Genomic DNA, 14,900 nt, shown 5'->3' with positions numbered 1-14,900 from the left:
TGTTTGCACCGGGGACAGGAGACACCCCCTTGATGAGAAACTAAGAAATGATCGAGGAAAGGTTAAAGGAAATACAACTAATGTGTTGTGTTATATTAGCTCAGTGGTTCTCAAAGTGGGGGGCGCGCCCCCCCTGGTGGGCGCAGAGGCATGCCAGGGGGGGCGCGAGAGACCAGGAGGAAAAATGGTTATAAAAAAAAAAAAAAAAAGATAAAAAAAATAAATAAAATAAAAATCATAATTTGAAAAATTATTGATTCGAAAATAATATGATGCAGTACAGTACTATTACGTCTGGGTCTCTGTTTCATTAAAGCTCGGCTCTGTGTGTGTGTGTGGAACGAGCCATTTTGTGTGCGCGTGAGAGAGAGAGAGAGAGAGAGCGCACCGGTACTGGAGATCGTTGTTGTTAGCTTCTGGTGCTAGCGAGCTACGCTAACGGATATAAGGAGTTTTTTCAACAACAAAGTGGAGGAGAGTCCTCTCCTGTCAGACTGAGAGCTAAAGGACTCTCTCAGTGTTATCTTAGTGGGTCTCAAATGTTTTGGTCACCATTAATGTAAATAATTATTTCCGAGGCACACGTTTATATGATCATTATAGTTATAAAAAAATAAGAGAATAAATGAAAAACAGGTATGAAATACTATATGACAGTAAAACAAGAATAAAGTTTAAAAGGGTGATTTGTAAAATATCCATCAAGAAAAAGTAAATCTGTTTACATTTCTGTTTCATATGGGTGTTGAGAGATGTATCCATAGATCTCTTCCTTTCGCTCTCAAAGTGCACCAGATTGATGCTTTTAACTTCAATATTTAAAAATAAATCTTCCCGGGGAAGCTTGCCCCCGGACCCCCCTATGTGACGTCCACACATCACCTATAAAAATAGCACTTTATCCCTGCTTACACCTTATATGCCGTGAGCTGAATATTGAGCCTTCATTGTAACAGTCGCGGGTACGTTGTGTATTTGCGTGGGGATTGTTGCAGTAGAAAATTCCACTGTAGCGACCGGTACATTAATGGGAAACCCTAAATGTTTGAGCACCCTCTATGAAACGTCAAGCTACCCCACAGCACCCCCAAAATAAATCTCTGGCGCCGCCACTGAGCCTGATTATTCGTTTTGGGGGGGCCCGACTTTTTTTTTTCTCCAAAGGGGGGGCCTGACAGAAAAAGTTTGAGAACCACTGCTACAATTTACCACATATGGTGTTCTTAGTTTCCATACCTCCTGTGTTTTACGAGCGACTTGTCAAGTCTTGGCAAACGGCATAAAACACGATCAAACGTGATAGTATATAAAACCATGCTCGTATCTACAACCTATAGAAATGCAAAACAGCGTCAGTTTATTCTCTCCTTCTACTTACCGCATCATTTATGAGACAACATTTCATAACATTAACACAACATATGTTTGTATCTTTTATTTTAAATGTATTTATATTATGTTGTGTGAGCTTATCTCTCTGTACAGCACTTTGGTCTGAAGTTGTTGAAGTGCTATATAAATAAAGTTGGATTGGATAGTCGAGGTGGTTTTAAATAACATATCCGTATTTATTTATTTCTCCAAGTTATGTTTTTGTGTGCAAAAAGAAAAGACGTTTGTTTAATCATTTTAAGATTGGCTTTAATCAATGTTTGAAAATGAATTCTTCATATATGATAAATGAGAGGTAACATTTTATTTATGGTATTACTTCCACATATTTCTCTCCATTCTTCCTTCTGCCGGTGTTGCTTCTAAACTGTGGAATTGCAACTTTAGGAAAAAAAAAATTTCTCCACAACTGTTGGAATATGGTAAACATGGCCTAATCCAAATCAATGTGTTGTAACCATCAATGTTTCAAATAAATTGTAACCCAGCCTCATGCCCTCCTTTTGCAGGAACACAGGAAGGAAAGGAGGGATCACACACAACCAAAACCAAACACACATCTTCACATTAAATCACAAACAAACCGTTCCCAGAGAAGACCAACTTCTGAGAAGAGAGAAATACAGTCATGGAGGCATGCTGCATTTTGTAAGTAATTTACACTCAACTTAGGTGATAGTAACTGTTTGTAGGGTTGAATGATATACTAACAGAGTTCATTTCTAAGAATCATTGCTAGGTTTAGTTTAGTTTAGTTTATTTATTTATTTTTGAGCGTGTAAAACCAAAGACAATACAAATGAAACAAAAGATGATACAGACATGATACAGTACTATAAAAATGAATGCAATAACAAAACGAAATATTTAATTAATAATTGAATAATCTGTAGTATCATTGTCTGATATCAATAAACAATAAAGCTTTTGCTAATTACACGTCCGAAAAGGGGTCGGAAGAAGTTTACACTTATTTAATCCGACCCCTTTTCCCTTTTTTTTTTTTTTTTTAACATCTTAATATATGTTAACATACAATATCAATGTATACTTAAACCTTCCCTAATTTATATAATCATTCATATAATATATACAGGCAAGTTAGGAGAATTGTCTCTATATATTTATATATATACTCTATATACATATGTACATACACAAATTCATACAAACACAAATTCATAAATAGAATACAAAACTGAAAGAATATAAACAGTTATGGTTTAGCAATTTCATCCCTGTACCTTGTGAGAATTGTTTCTTTATACCTCTTTTTGAATAGTTTTATGTTTGGACATCCCTTTAGCTCCTCACTCAAATTGTTCCAGATCTTCACCCCACAAACAGAAACACAAAAACTTCTCTTTGTTGTGCGCACCCTAACATTATTGAATATAAATGAACCACGTAAATAATAATTCCCTTGTCTTTCATTGAACAATATCTGAATATTCCCAGGTAATTGAACGTTTTTTGCCTTAAACATGATTTGTGCAATTTGGAATTCAACAAGATCTGACAGTTTTAATAATTTTAGCTCTAAGAATAATGGGTTTGTATGATCCCTACAGGACTGTCTCAGAAAATTAGAATATTGTGATAAAGTTCTTTATTTTCTGTAATGCAATTAAAAAAACAAAAATGTCATACATTCTGGATTCATTACAAATCAACTGAAATATTGCAAGCCTTTTATTATTTTAATATTGCTGATTATGGCATACAGCTTAAGAAAACTCAAAAATCCTATCTCAAAAAATTAGAATAGTTCCTCAGACCAAGTAAAAAAAAAAGATTTATAACAGCAAAACACAATCAAACATTTGAAAATGTCCATTAATGCACTCAGTACTTGGTTGGGAATCCTTTTGCACGGATTACTGCATCAATGCGGCATGGCATGGAGGCAATCAGCCTGTGGCATTGCTGAGGTGTTATGGATGCCCAGGATGCTTCAATAGCGGCCTTTAGCTCATTAGCATTGTTGGGTCTGGTGTCTTTCAGCTTCTTCTTCACAATACCCCACATATTCTCTATGGGGTTCAGGTCAGGGGAATTTGCAGGCCAATCGAGGACAGTAATGCCATGGTCAGTACACCAGTTACTGGTGGTTTTGGCACTGTGGGCAGGTGCCAGATCATGCTGGAAAATGAATTCCTCATCTCCATAGAGCTTTTCAGCAGACGGAAGCATGTAGTGCTCTAAAATCTCTTGGTACACAGCTGCATTTACTCTGGGCTTGATGAAACACAGTGGACCAACACCAGCAGCTGACATGGCTCCCCAAACCATCGCTGACTGTGGGAACTTCACACTGGATTTCAAGCAACTTGGATTTTGCTCCTCTCCAGCCTTTCTCCAGACTCTGGCGCCTTGACTTCCAAATGAAATACAAAACTTGCTTTCGTCTGAAAAGAGGACTTTGGACCACTGTGCAACTGTCCAGTGCTTCTTTTCCTTAGCCCAAGTCAGACGCCTCTTCCGTTGTCTTGAGTTCAGAAGTGGCTTGACCATGGGAATACGGCTATTGTAGCCCATTTCCCGGACACGTCTGTGAACAGTGACTTTTGATACCTGGACTCCAGCTTCAGTCCACTGTCTTTGAAGCTCCCCCAAATTCTGGAAGTGACTCTTCTTCACAATGCTGTTAAGGCTGCGGTCATCTCTCTTGGTTGTGCAGCGTTTCCTGCCACATTTCCCCCTTCCAACAGACTTTTTGTGGATGTGCTTTGAAACTGCACTCTGTGAACAGCTTGCTCTTTGAGAAATTTCTTTTTGTGTCTTACCCTCCTGATGGAGGGTGTCAATGACGGTCCTCTGGACAGCAGTCAGATCAGCAGTCTTCCCCATACTTGTGATTTAGTTTACTGAACCAAGCTGAGTGTTTTTCAAGGCTCAGGAAACCCTTGCAGGTGTTTCGAGTTAATTAGACGATTCAAGTGATTCGTTGAACACCCTACTAGTATACTTTTTCATGATATTCTAATATTTAGAGATAGGATATTTGAGTTTTCTTAAGCTGTATGCCATAATCAGCAATATTAAAATAATAAAAGGCTTGCAATATTTCAGTTGATTTGTAATGAATCCAGAATGTATGACATTTTTGTTTTTTTAATTGCATTACAGAAAATAAAGAACTTTATCACAATATTCTAATTTTCTGAGACAGTCCTGTATAGCCAACATTTTTAATAAGTCTTATTGCTCTTTTTTGTAGAATAAATAGGGATTGTGTTGTAGTTTTATAATTACTGCCCCAAACCTCTGCACAGTAACTTAAATAAGGTAACACCAATGAACAGTAAAGAATGTAGAGGGAATTTTGATCAAGAATCTGTTTTGCCTTGTTTAATATTGCAATACTTCTTGAGACTTTGGAATGAATATGTTTTATGTGTGGTTTCCAGCTCAGTTTCTCATCAATTGTGATTCCAAGGAGTTTATTTTCTTTAACTCTCTCAATGAAAATCCCATCTATCTTAATGGATGCTAGTGTATTGCTATTTCCAAATATGATTAATGTTGTTTTATTCAAGTTTAATGATATCTTATTACTGTTTAGCCATAACTTTAGTTTGCCTATTTCAGCTGTGATCTCTTCCAATAGTAGCTGTACATTGTCCCCAGAACAAAATATATTAGTGTCATCAGCAAACAAAACAAACTTGAGTACTGTCGATACATTGCATATTTCATTAATATACATAATAAATAGTTTCGTCCCCAATACTGACCCCTGGGGGACACCGCATGTAATGTCCAAATATGAAGAACAACACTCTCCCTGCTTCACAAACTGTTGCCTGTTGGTTAAATAACTCCTTACCCATTCCAAAACAACACCCCTGATTCCATAACGTTCCAGTTTTTTTATTAATATGTCATGATTAATTGTGTCAAATGCTTTTTTTAGGTCAATGAATATTCCAATGGCATGTTTCTTTTGGTCAATTGAGCTAGTAATTTCTTCAAGTGAGTCTATTAAAGCCATCGATGTTGATCTATTGGCTCTGAATCCGTATTGACTTTCGGTGAGAAGTTTGTGTTTTTCTATGAAATTGTCCAGTCTGTTATTGAAAAGCTATTCAAGAATTTTTGAGAATTGTGGTAGAAGTGAGACAGGTCTATAGTTTGTGAAGTGAAGTTTGTTCCAGGCTTTGAACAAAGGTATGACTTTTGCTATTTTCATTTTGTTAGGAAATGCACCAGTTTGGATAAGTTACATATGTGTGTGAATGGTTTTGAAATAACATCTATAACCTTTTTTAATACAGTCATGTCAATGTCATCACAATCGGTAGATTTTTTGTTTTTACATTTCGTTACAATATCAACTACTTCCCTTTCATGCACTGCTGTGAGGAACATTGAGAAAGGATTACGTTTTATTAAGTTTTCCAGCTTATTGTCTGATGTTCCTCCATCAGGGATTTTGCCTGCTAATTCAGGTCCAACATTTACAAAGAAATCATTGAAACTGTTGGATACAACATCCATATTTTCCTCTTCCTTATCCTTGTCAATGAAGTATGTGGGATAACTCCTTTTTCTAGACCCATTTTTTATAATACTATTCAGTATGCTCCATATTTCTTTAATGTTGTTTTTATTTTTGTCTAGTATTTTCCGATAGTATTCAGTTTTGCAGGTCCTTATTATAATTGTTAATTTATTTTTATATTTTTTATATCTAATCTCTGTCTCTTTAGTTTTATTTCGCATGAAATCTCTATACAATGAATTTGTCTTTTTACAGGCATTTTTGTAAACCCCTTGTGATCCATGGACATTCTGCATATTTCATTTTTGTACTGTATTTGACAATTAGGCAGTATGTATTATATAATGATAAAAAAAATCTCAGGAATTGATCATATCCACTGTCAATATTGTTTTCTTTGTATAAATCATCCCATCTTTGTGCCAATAAAGCATTTTTTAAAGCGTTCATTGCTTCCTCTGATCTAACTCGTCTGTATTGAATAGCATTGTCCGGCATGATATTACTGTAGTTTCTGTCATAAACTGCAAATACTGGTAGGTGGTCACTTATATCATTTATTAAGAGTCCACTTACTGTGTTGTTTTCTATGTCATTTGTGAATATATTGTCTATGAGAGTAGCACAGTGCGATGTGATTCTGCTGGGTCTAGTAATTTTTGGATATAAACTCATACTCATACATTGTGTTGATAAATTCTTCTGTCATGCTGTGATTATTTGGATTTAGAAGGTGGGATGCTTGTTGTGTAAGATTTAGTGTTTAAGCAATCTAACATTGATGGTTAGTACAAAACACAAGAGATACGTATTAAAATGTCGTTAGATGAAAAGTCTGAGGATAACCAATGTAATTACATTTTATCCTGAGGGGAACATAAATGTTTGTACCAAATGTTATGGCATAATTCCAATGTTTTCTGCTTTCCGCTCAAAAGGGGAGCTTTCAACTGTGTGGTAGGGCCTTTTGGAATCACACTCTCCAGTTTGGCTATGACCCTCCCTTGTGGGTTGATATGTGCAGGTGTGGCAGTGGTAGCTGTAGCTGTAGCAGGAGTTGTTTCGTGCATGCGGCGTTAGGTAAGTGATTTAAAAATAGCCGATGAAGTCTAATAGGAGAATAAACTGCACCGTATTAAATGTAAGTGACAATACCACTTTTTTTTCTTTTGCAGGAGAAACAAAAGTGAGAAAGGAGGGGGAAATTAAAATAACTACAAAACTACAAAATTGATGTAATCTCAACAATAAAAACCAATATGGCAAACTAGCTGTGTCTTTGAAGTACATTTTTTGACATTTCCTCTAAAGGAGCTTGTGGCTTCCTTAATGCTGGCTGCATTTTTACAAACACACCCTGTGATCTATTGTTAATCAAACTTGAGTTAATGCTGCAGTGGCGCAGTGGATAAAGCGTTGGTGTTGGGATCAGGGGGTCACAGGTTCAAACCCCACTGCAGTCAGCATGTTGTTGTGTCCCTGGACAAGACACTTCACCCCAAATTGCTCCTGTGGGGGTTGTCCACAGTATTGAGTATGTAAGTCACTTTGGATAAAAGCATGTAATGTAATGCTGCTCTGGGAATGTACCATCTGAAAGAAAGCACAAAGTAGTCTTTTATCTTTAATTGAACTCTTATGGCATCATTCCAAAACTGAATGTACAAGCTACTTGCTCCCTTTAGAAGTATAGGGAACATTTTGTTGAACTATCCTGTTGCAAAATGACTCAATCTGACTGCTCTCTGGCATGGTGTTAAGAAGCACAACTTTTCCGGTGGCTCTGCTGAGTAAGTTATTATCAGAAAAAACACTGAGGATGTGGCCTTTGTATAATCAAGTCTATTTTCAAAGGGTTTACTAAACCAAATGATGTTAATGCATCCCCCAAAACAAGGCATCATAAGATTCAACTGTATAAAATGATATGCTCAACCAATCGACTGAGATGCCCTCTAATATTGACCTGGAACAACAACTTCATCAGGAAATTAAATACGTTCCTTGAATACTGCTATTAAGAGAGTTATACATTATCAAGGATGGCTTTGGGTTTTTGGCTATAGGTGGTAGGGTTCATATAATTGAGTGATAAAGTGACAGATAGTTTCAAATAAAAAAGTACCCAAGCTTACTATTCCTATGGTATATAGTGCCACTGTGGTCAGTCTAATTCATCTAATTATATGTGCAAACAGACATCTTTACTTTCCTCCTGCGCTGGTTAAGGTAATCAGACCAATGAAAACACTGTATGTCATGTTAATAGTGAGATGCACATAAGCATATTCACAGAAAATGTAAATGTAGCACTGGGCACATCTCATTGAATAATATTATTATTGTATAATATTATTATTGTGATATGACATTAAACCTTTTCAAATTTGCAGAGCACTTTGTCAAGCAGTTATCATTCCTCTGTATAAGTCATCACTGGAGATTTATTACAAGATTGTGGCTTCGTTATATGCACTATAATGAGATTGTGATGGAAACGTCTGAAGCAATGGAGACAGGACTCAGAGAGACACAAGGAGAGCAGGAACTTTGATGGCAAACACAAGACATGTCGTGTGCCACGAGTTGACACAATCGATGCCAAACCAATTCTGAAGATCTCTACCCCAGACACATGTATTTAGCTGGTTCTGAGAGAATAATCAACATGCTGCATAACAAGATAAAACAGGAAAAGCACAATAACACCTCTATCAGCTGACGCCAACAGGCAGCAACAGGGAGACAACACACTGAGAGCACAGCAGCCAAGGCTGCAGGTGCCTGAGCTCAGTGAGGTTATTACAAACTGATAAACTGGGTCAAAGTCATGGGCCTTGGAAAATATATAATAAAATAAAAACAAAATGGAATAAAGTAGAATTCGGTTCTATTTTGTTGTCGGAATTTGTATCTATTTATATTTAGGATTCACAAGTTATTTAACAGTGTACACAACTTTAACTTTATACTATTTAAAAAAAAATTGTGAATCATGAACAACCAAACTTTCAACGTTGGCCTTAAGAAATCTGGTGGGACAGTTTCTTCTTACTTGATGAGTAAGAATGAAACTGAAAGTCATGAGCTTTTATACTGATAACTTGGAAATTGGAAACAATTCAACAAGACAAAGGTCATCTCACTGGAGCCAAGTAACAACTGCTCAAGCAAACAAAAGATTTTTCTCAAGATAAGGAATGTAATTCAACTGGAAATACAGTAGACACAATCCAATCATGTGTTAGGTATACTACAACATTGTTATGCTGTTAGTACGTACATCTGAAACATGCCTTGTTCTGCTCTGAAACTATTTTTGCAATGACATGTAGGAAAGCAACACATAATTATTACATTTCATGAAGTTGTGAAAATAGCTAACAATCTCTTTGCACTTCCTTTGGTTACACACTGACCAAAGAGCTTACACAATAAGTCTGTGTTCACCATCCTTACACCCTTTTTCTTTCCTCAATAACTTTTTGAATCTAGATTGTAACATGATAGTCATTTCATAAATTGTATGTGATAGCTATGAAGATATATAATAAAAATGTAAAAAAAGAAAATAACATCTTACGAAATGGATGTCTCCATTTCCTTCCTACACTTTCTCCTTTAGTCTGAGGCAGATATCAAAGGAATCATTTTAGAATAATTCTAATAAATTTATTTTAAACACTTAATAACAACATGTTTGGAATATATATTTTAAAATCTTATAATTTCAAACAACAAATTAATGTTAAATAAGTGCATAAAAAATAATACCGTGTGAGAACTTGGTATAGATTTCGGAGCGCAGACCAAATGTTGCTGAGCACTTTGTGTTAAGTGGTTGTCATTCCACTGTATGTACTCAATTAAAATAAACATAAGAATTAACCCTAACCCCTGTTGTATTGATACTTTAAATAAAATATCCAAGTAGGCCTACTTCCACCGCCAATGTTCAAAACAGGGACAGGGCAGAAATGACCTAATCAATATGTCGTAATCATGCCTTAAGAGTAGTTATAACCCCACCCTCCTCTGAAATCCACATAAGAAGGCTGGAAACAGGTAGAGCTGAAACCACACACACAGCTTCACATTGAGTCTGAACAAACTGTTACCAGAGAAGACCAGCTTATGAGAAGAAAGAAATAAGGGTTCCAGGATGACTTTGACCGTGTAAGTAATTGTACTCTCAACTAAAGGTGTTAAAGTTTGTTTGTAGAGGTTGAATGTCATAAAGACTTCACTTCTAAGCATCATTACTGGGGGGATGCTTCCTCTATGAGGTGTTATAAGGACACAATGGTTTGCAAAGCTCAGCTAAAATGTACAGTGTTTAGTGTTTTAGCATCCTAACTTTGCTGATTAGTGCAAAACATAAAGTAAAGTTGAGACTGATGAGATTGTATGTAGTTTTGCAGGTTCTTGGTCACAGGCTTACATTAAAGTAAAAATTAAAATGTTGCTAAAATGTCAAACCATTACCAAAGTTGTCATCGTGAGGGGAACATAAATGTCTACCAAATGTCATGGCATAAATCAAATCATGAGGACACATGCTGACTGTTTTTCCTTCCTTTTCAGGGAAAGTCTTACTTGCATCATTGGGATCAAAGGGATCAAAATTACAATATTAGGCTTGACTTTAACCTCCGCCTCTGCCCTAATAGGAGTTGCGGCAGTGGTAGTAGCGGGAGTTGTCATATACAAAATGGTGGTAAGTGATATAAAAATATTTCTGGTAAAGTCTGATGAAATAATAACCTACTTTCTAATTGCAATGCCTAAACATGTAAGACTATCACAATATTGGTCATTATCATTTATTTTCTTTTCTTTTTTTAGGGAAAAGAAAAGCCAAAAACGACCTGATCATAGAGGATAATTTAGTCCTCTATATTTACCTGTGAAAATATAAATGGATGCTTGACAATAAAAACAAAGATGGCAGACTATCTTTATCTGACTAAATAGTTGCAATAACTGCATTTTGAACACACCCTTTGATCTATTGTTACATGCAAACTTGAGTTAGTGCTGCCCTGGGAAAGTACCATCCATCCAGAACAGGGATGGGCAACTGGCGGCCCGCGGGCCGCATGTGGCCACCGCCCTCACTTTGGGCGGCCCGCGAGTCAATTTACAAAAATATATTGGTTTCACAGTTGTAAACAAGCAAATCATTTGAACCAGACCCCACTTGTAATTAATAATATTCACCGCTAGAGGGCGCTCCCCCCAAATTCATGAGGCCTGCAGCCAAGTGTATATTGTCTTCTGTTTACCTCGCGGCTTTCCTCCGTTAGCGGGAAAAGAAACATGAGCGCCCAAAAAAGAAAACTGAACCTAGAAAACCGTCTCTTTCAGCCAAAATGGGAAATAGATTATCTGTTTACAGAATTCAAAGGCAAACCTATGTGTTTGGTGTGTCTTGAAACTAAATCGGCAATGAAGGACTACAATTTAAGTCGCCACTACAACAGCACCCATAAAGACAAATATGAAAAGCACACAGGAGCTGCCAGAGTCGCCATCGTTGCTGACCTGAAAGGGAAAATATGCAGCAGACCTTTTTTACCAGAGCCACGACTACACAGTAATCGTCTCTCACGGCGTCTTATGCCGTTTCCCTTGAGCTTGCTAAAGCTAAGAAGCCCCTGTCTGACGGCGAAATGGTGAAAAGTTGTGCAGTCCAGATGGCTAAAGCATTCGGAGATGACAACATGGCTAAACACTTTGAAACCGTCTCTTTGTCCCGTCGGACAGTGACACGAAGAATATTTGAAATACAAAATCATGTCGAACAAAAGGTAAAACAAGTCATGCATGACTGTGCATACTTTTCCTTAGCGTTGGATGAGAGCACTGATGTGACTGATGTGAGCCAGCTTCTCATCTACACACGGGACATTAACAGTTCATTTGAAGTGCACAAGGAGTTATTGAAACTGGCTTCTTTGCATGGCACTACCGCTGTTGAAAATGTTGTAAGTGCGCACGGAGGATTTCACAAGCTCTCAGCTGTTGTTACCGATGGTGCGCCAGCAATGCAAGGAAAGCGCACTGGATTTGCCGGCCTCCTCCGCCAGAGTGGCGTTGACTGTCCAATAGTGCACTGCATCATACATCAGGTGGGTAACATTATTGTTATCTATTCTAATGGTTTTGAATGTGGGCATTCTTTGTAAAAAAAAAATCAGGCTAAATCAAATTTCGTTTTGATATTGCAGGAGGCTCTGTGTGCCAAATCAACGAACGTTAGCCATGTCATGGATTTAGTTACCAAGACTACTAATCTCATTCGAGGAGGGAACCAGTCTCTAAATCACAGGAAGTTTATAGCCTTTTTGGATGAAGTGAACGCCGCATACGGTGATTTACAGATAAGGTGGATGAGCCGTGGAAAATGCTTGGAGAGGTTTTTTGCGCTACGCGCAGAAATCCCTGTGTTCTTGGAGGACACCATCCAATGTGATACAAGTGCGTACTGCGCAAAACTCAGGAATACAGATTTTCTTCTCGACATGGCTTTCCTTGCGGACATTACCTCGCATCTTAATCACCTGAATATGCGGTTACAGGGAAGATGCCAAACCGTGTTGGATCTATATGCGCACATGAACGCATTTGTTACTGAACTGACTCTGTTTAAAGACGGATTTTCAGCCGACCGTCCTAATCTGGCGCACTTCCCGTCATGTGAAGAGATGCGCAAAAATGCCCCCGAATGTGAGAAAACATTACCCAAGTACAGAGCCGACATAGAAACACTGCAGCAGCAGTTTAAGAAGCGCTTTCAAGATTTCCACACCATGCAGCCACGCATCGAGTTATTCACTAACCCCCTCTCGGCTGCAATCATCGAGCAGCCCCCTGAGTTGCAGCTTGAAATGTGCGAACAACAGTCAGACCCCTTTCTAGCAAAGCGCCAGGAGAGGGGAATTTCCTTTTGGAGACTGCTACCCGAGTCCCGCTTTCCACTCCTCAGGGATTTTGCGCTCTCAATGGCCAGCATGTTTGGCAGCACTTACATCTGCGAGAGCAACTTCTCTATGATGAAGCACATCAAGTCAAGGGAGAGAAACAGACTGACAGATGAGACACTGTTCCATCTCATGCAAATCGGATGTACAAATGTTGATATTGACATTCAGTCTATTGTGCAGCAGCAGGAGAGGCCACAAGTATCTCATTAAGATGTATAGCTTACTGATCCAGCTGTGGGTGAAGTTCAGAAAAATGCATATGTTCTTGGTTTTATGTATGGAATGTGAGGGAAGCATAGAAACACAATACAAAGATGAATATTCGTTGTTAAACTCAGTGTTAGTGTTTGGTACAATAAACATTTATTGCCTATATATATTTAGTTCTTTTCATTAAATTAGTAGCTAAAGTTGGCTATTTAAATGTTGTGGATATAGTATCCTGCCGATGGAAGTGAATGGTCACGAAGTGGCCCTCTGGTAGTGAGGACATTTTTTTTTGGCCCTCACAATCCTCAAAGTTGCCCATCCCTGATCCAGAAGGTTCAAAACACTACTTCTCTTTAGTATGGGAAACACTTTGTTGAACTATCTTGTTAAAAACTGACTCAATCTGATTGAGCGCTCTCTGGCATGGTGTTTAGAAGTGACAGATAGTTAAAAAAAGGTACCAAAGCTTACTATTCCCATAGTATACATATATACTGTATTGCCACTGTGGTCAGTCTTCTCTGTGTAGTCACATATTTGGGGAAATCATGGTTTCAATGTCGTTTTTTTACATAACGTTTTTGAGTTCAGTCAAGTTGTTTAATCAAAACTGTTTTAGTGGAAAAGCTAAAAGACTTCCGTTTTATTGTCTGTAAACTTAAAAAAAAAAAAAATGTTTTACTGCGTATCATCATTTATTGGATTAAGGCAGATTTAAGACTGTAATTCTAAAATGAATGGGTACAAGAAATACCCATCAATTGCTTTTATACTGATAACTTACCGTCAGTGGAATGAATTCGTCAAAACAAAGGTCATCTCACCGGAGCCAAGCAACAACTGCTGAAACAAACAAAAGGCTTTTCTCAAGAGGAGGAATCTAATCCAACAGGAAGTCCAGAAGAATGCAATCCTGTGTATAAATATGTCTGCTACTCTATGGCTATGCTGTAGTGAATAAATCGGAAAAATGCCTGTTTCTGCTCTGAAATTAAGGTTTGATCTTGTGATCTTTTGGAGCGGCTATGAAAGCAACACATAATTCAATTTCATGAAGTTTTGACAATAACTAATAATCTCTTTGCACTGACCAAAGAGTTTACAGACTAAGTCTGTGTTTACCATGTTTTCACCCATATTGTTTCCTCAATAACTTATTGAATCTAGTTTGGAACAAATTAGTCAAGTCATAAATTGTATATGAAAGTTATGAAGTTCGATAAGAAAAATGTATTTCTGTATTTCCTCTTCAAATTTCGTACACGTCGTTCGGTTTTTACAAAGATGGTCATTGGAGTGATTGCGCTGAATGTCACCAACGTGCTGCTCAAAATAGAACGTTGTGGATTCAATGCAATTTAATACTCACACTTGGCCTTTGATCCGTGACGGGGAACCAGGAATCAGCCGTCAGGAACACAATAAAAGGATGTTCTTGTCTCTTTGCTCTGACATGCCACATGGGTCTGGCACTGAGCAGTTTCTATAGCATCTCCTCTTCTTGCAATATTAATACACGATGAAAATAAATGTTGGTTAAGGTCGATGTGCTCATAATAGACACATTCCGACCAAACCAAAGTGGCAAAGTGGCTCAGGCCGAAAGGATCTTTTGTTGTATTGTAACAAAAACTACACACCTAAATAACACAGGGAAGATAGGTTGATATTTTTATGTTGTCCAACTACTGGGGGCACACAAATGTTTGTCCTTTTTTAGGACATAATGCTTCAACCACCTTTTATTGAAAGGATGGTTTAGACTTTCGATATTATTTCATCTGTGAGCAACAAACTACCCCCTACCC

General features: G+C 37.6%; 1 protein-coding gene and 2 long non-coding RNA genes across 3 annotated transcripts; all 3 read left to right on the top strand.

Annotated features, from left to right (window-relative positions):
• The first annotated feature begins 1,819 nt into the window (after nucleotides 1-1,819).
• Nucleotides 1,820-7,264, top strand: LOC307022119. The gene is made up of 3 exons (XR_013803308.1): nucleotides 1,820-2,040; nucleotides 6,835-6,976; nucleotides 7,072-7,264. It is a non-coding gene; the product is annotated as an uncharacterized lncRNA (long non-coding RNA).
• A 2,692-nt stretch (nucleotides 7,265-9,956) lies between these two features.
• On the top strand, nucleotides 9,957-10,851 carry LOC307022118. Its single transcript, XR_013803307.1, has 3 exons — nucleotides 9,957-10,072; nucleotides 10,481-10,613; nucleotides 10,742-10,851. It is a non-coding gene; the product is annotated as an uncharacterized lncRNA (long non-coding RNA).
• A 118-nt stretch (nucleotides 10,852-10,969) lies between these two features.
• Nucleotides 10,970-14,022, top strand: LOC307022117 (general transcription factor II-I repeat domain-containing protein 2A-like). The gene is made up of 2 exons (XM_079654707.1): nucleotides 10,970-12,027; nucleotides 12,127-14,022. The coding sequence occupies exons 1-2, from the start codon at nucleotides 11,569-11,571 to the stop codon at nucleotides 13,090-13,092; spliced, it is 1,425 nt and encodes a 474-aa protein (XP_079510833.1). The 5' UTR covers nucleotides 10,970-11,568; the 3' UTR covers nucleotides 13,093-14,022.
• Nucleotides 14,023-14,900: the final 878 nt, after the last annotated feature.

Source organism: Notothenia rossii (genome assembly GCF_949606895.1).
Source record: "Notothenia rossii genome assembly, chromosome: 10".
NCBI classification, from domain to species: domain Eukaryota; kingdom Metazoa; phylum Chordata; class Actinopteri; order Perciformes; family Nototheniidae; genus Notothenia; species Notothenia rossii.
This window is presented reverse-complemented; position numbering and strand designations above follow the sequence as displayed.

Coding starts and splice junctions, on each gene's coding strand:
- LOC307022117 (XM_079654707.1), top strand. CDS start 11,569: ATGGTGAAAAGTTGTGCAGTCCAGATGGCTAAAGCATTCGGAGATGAC. Junction 12,028..12,126: donor TGCACTGCATCATACATCAG/GTGGGTAACATT, acceptor TTGATATTGCAG/GAGGCTCTGTGTGCCAAATC.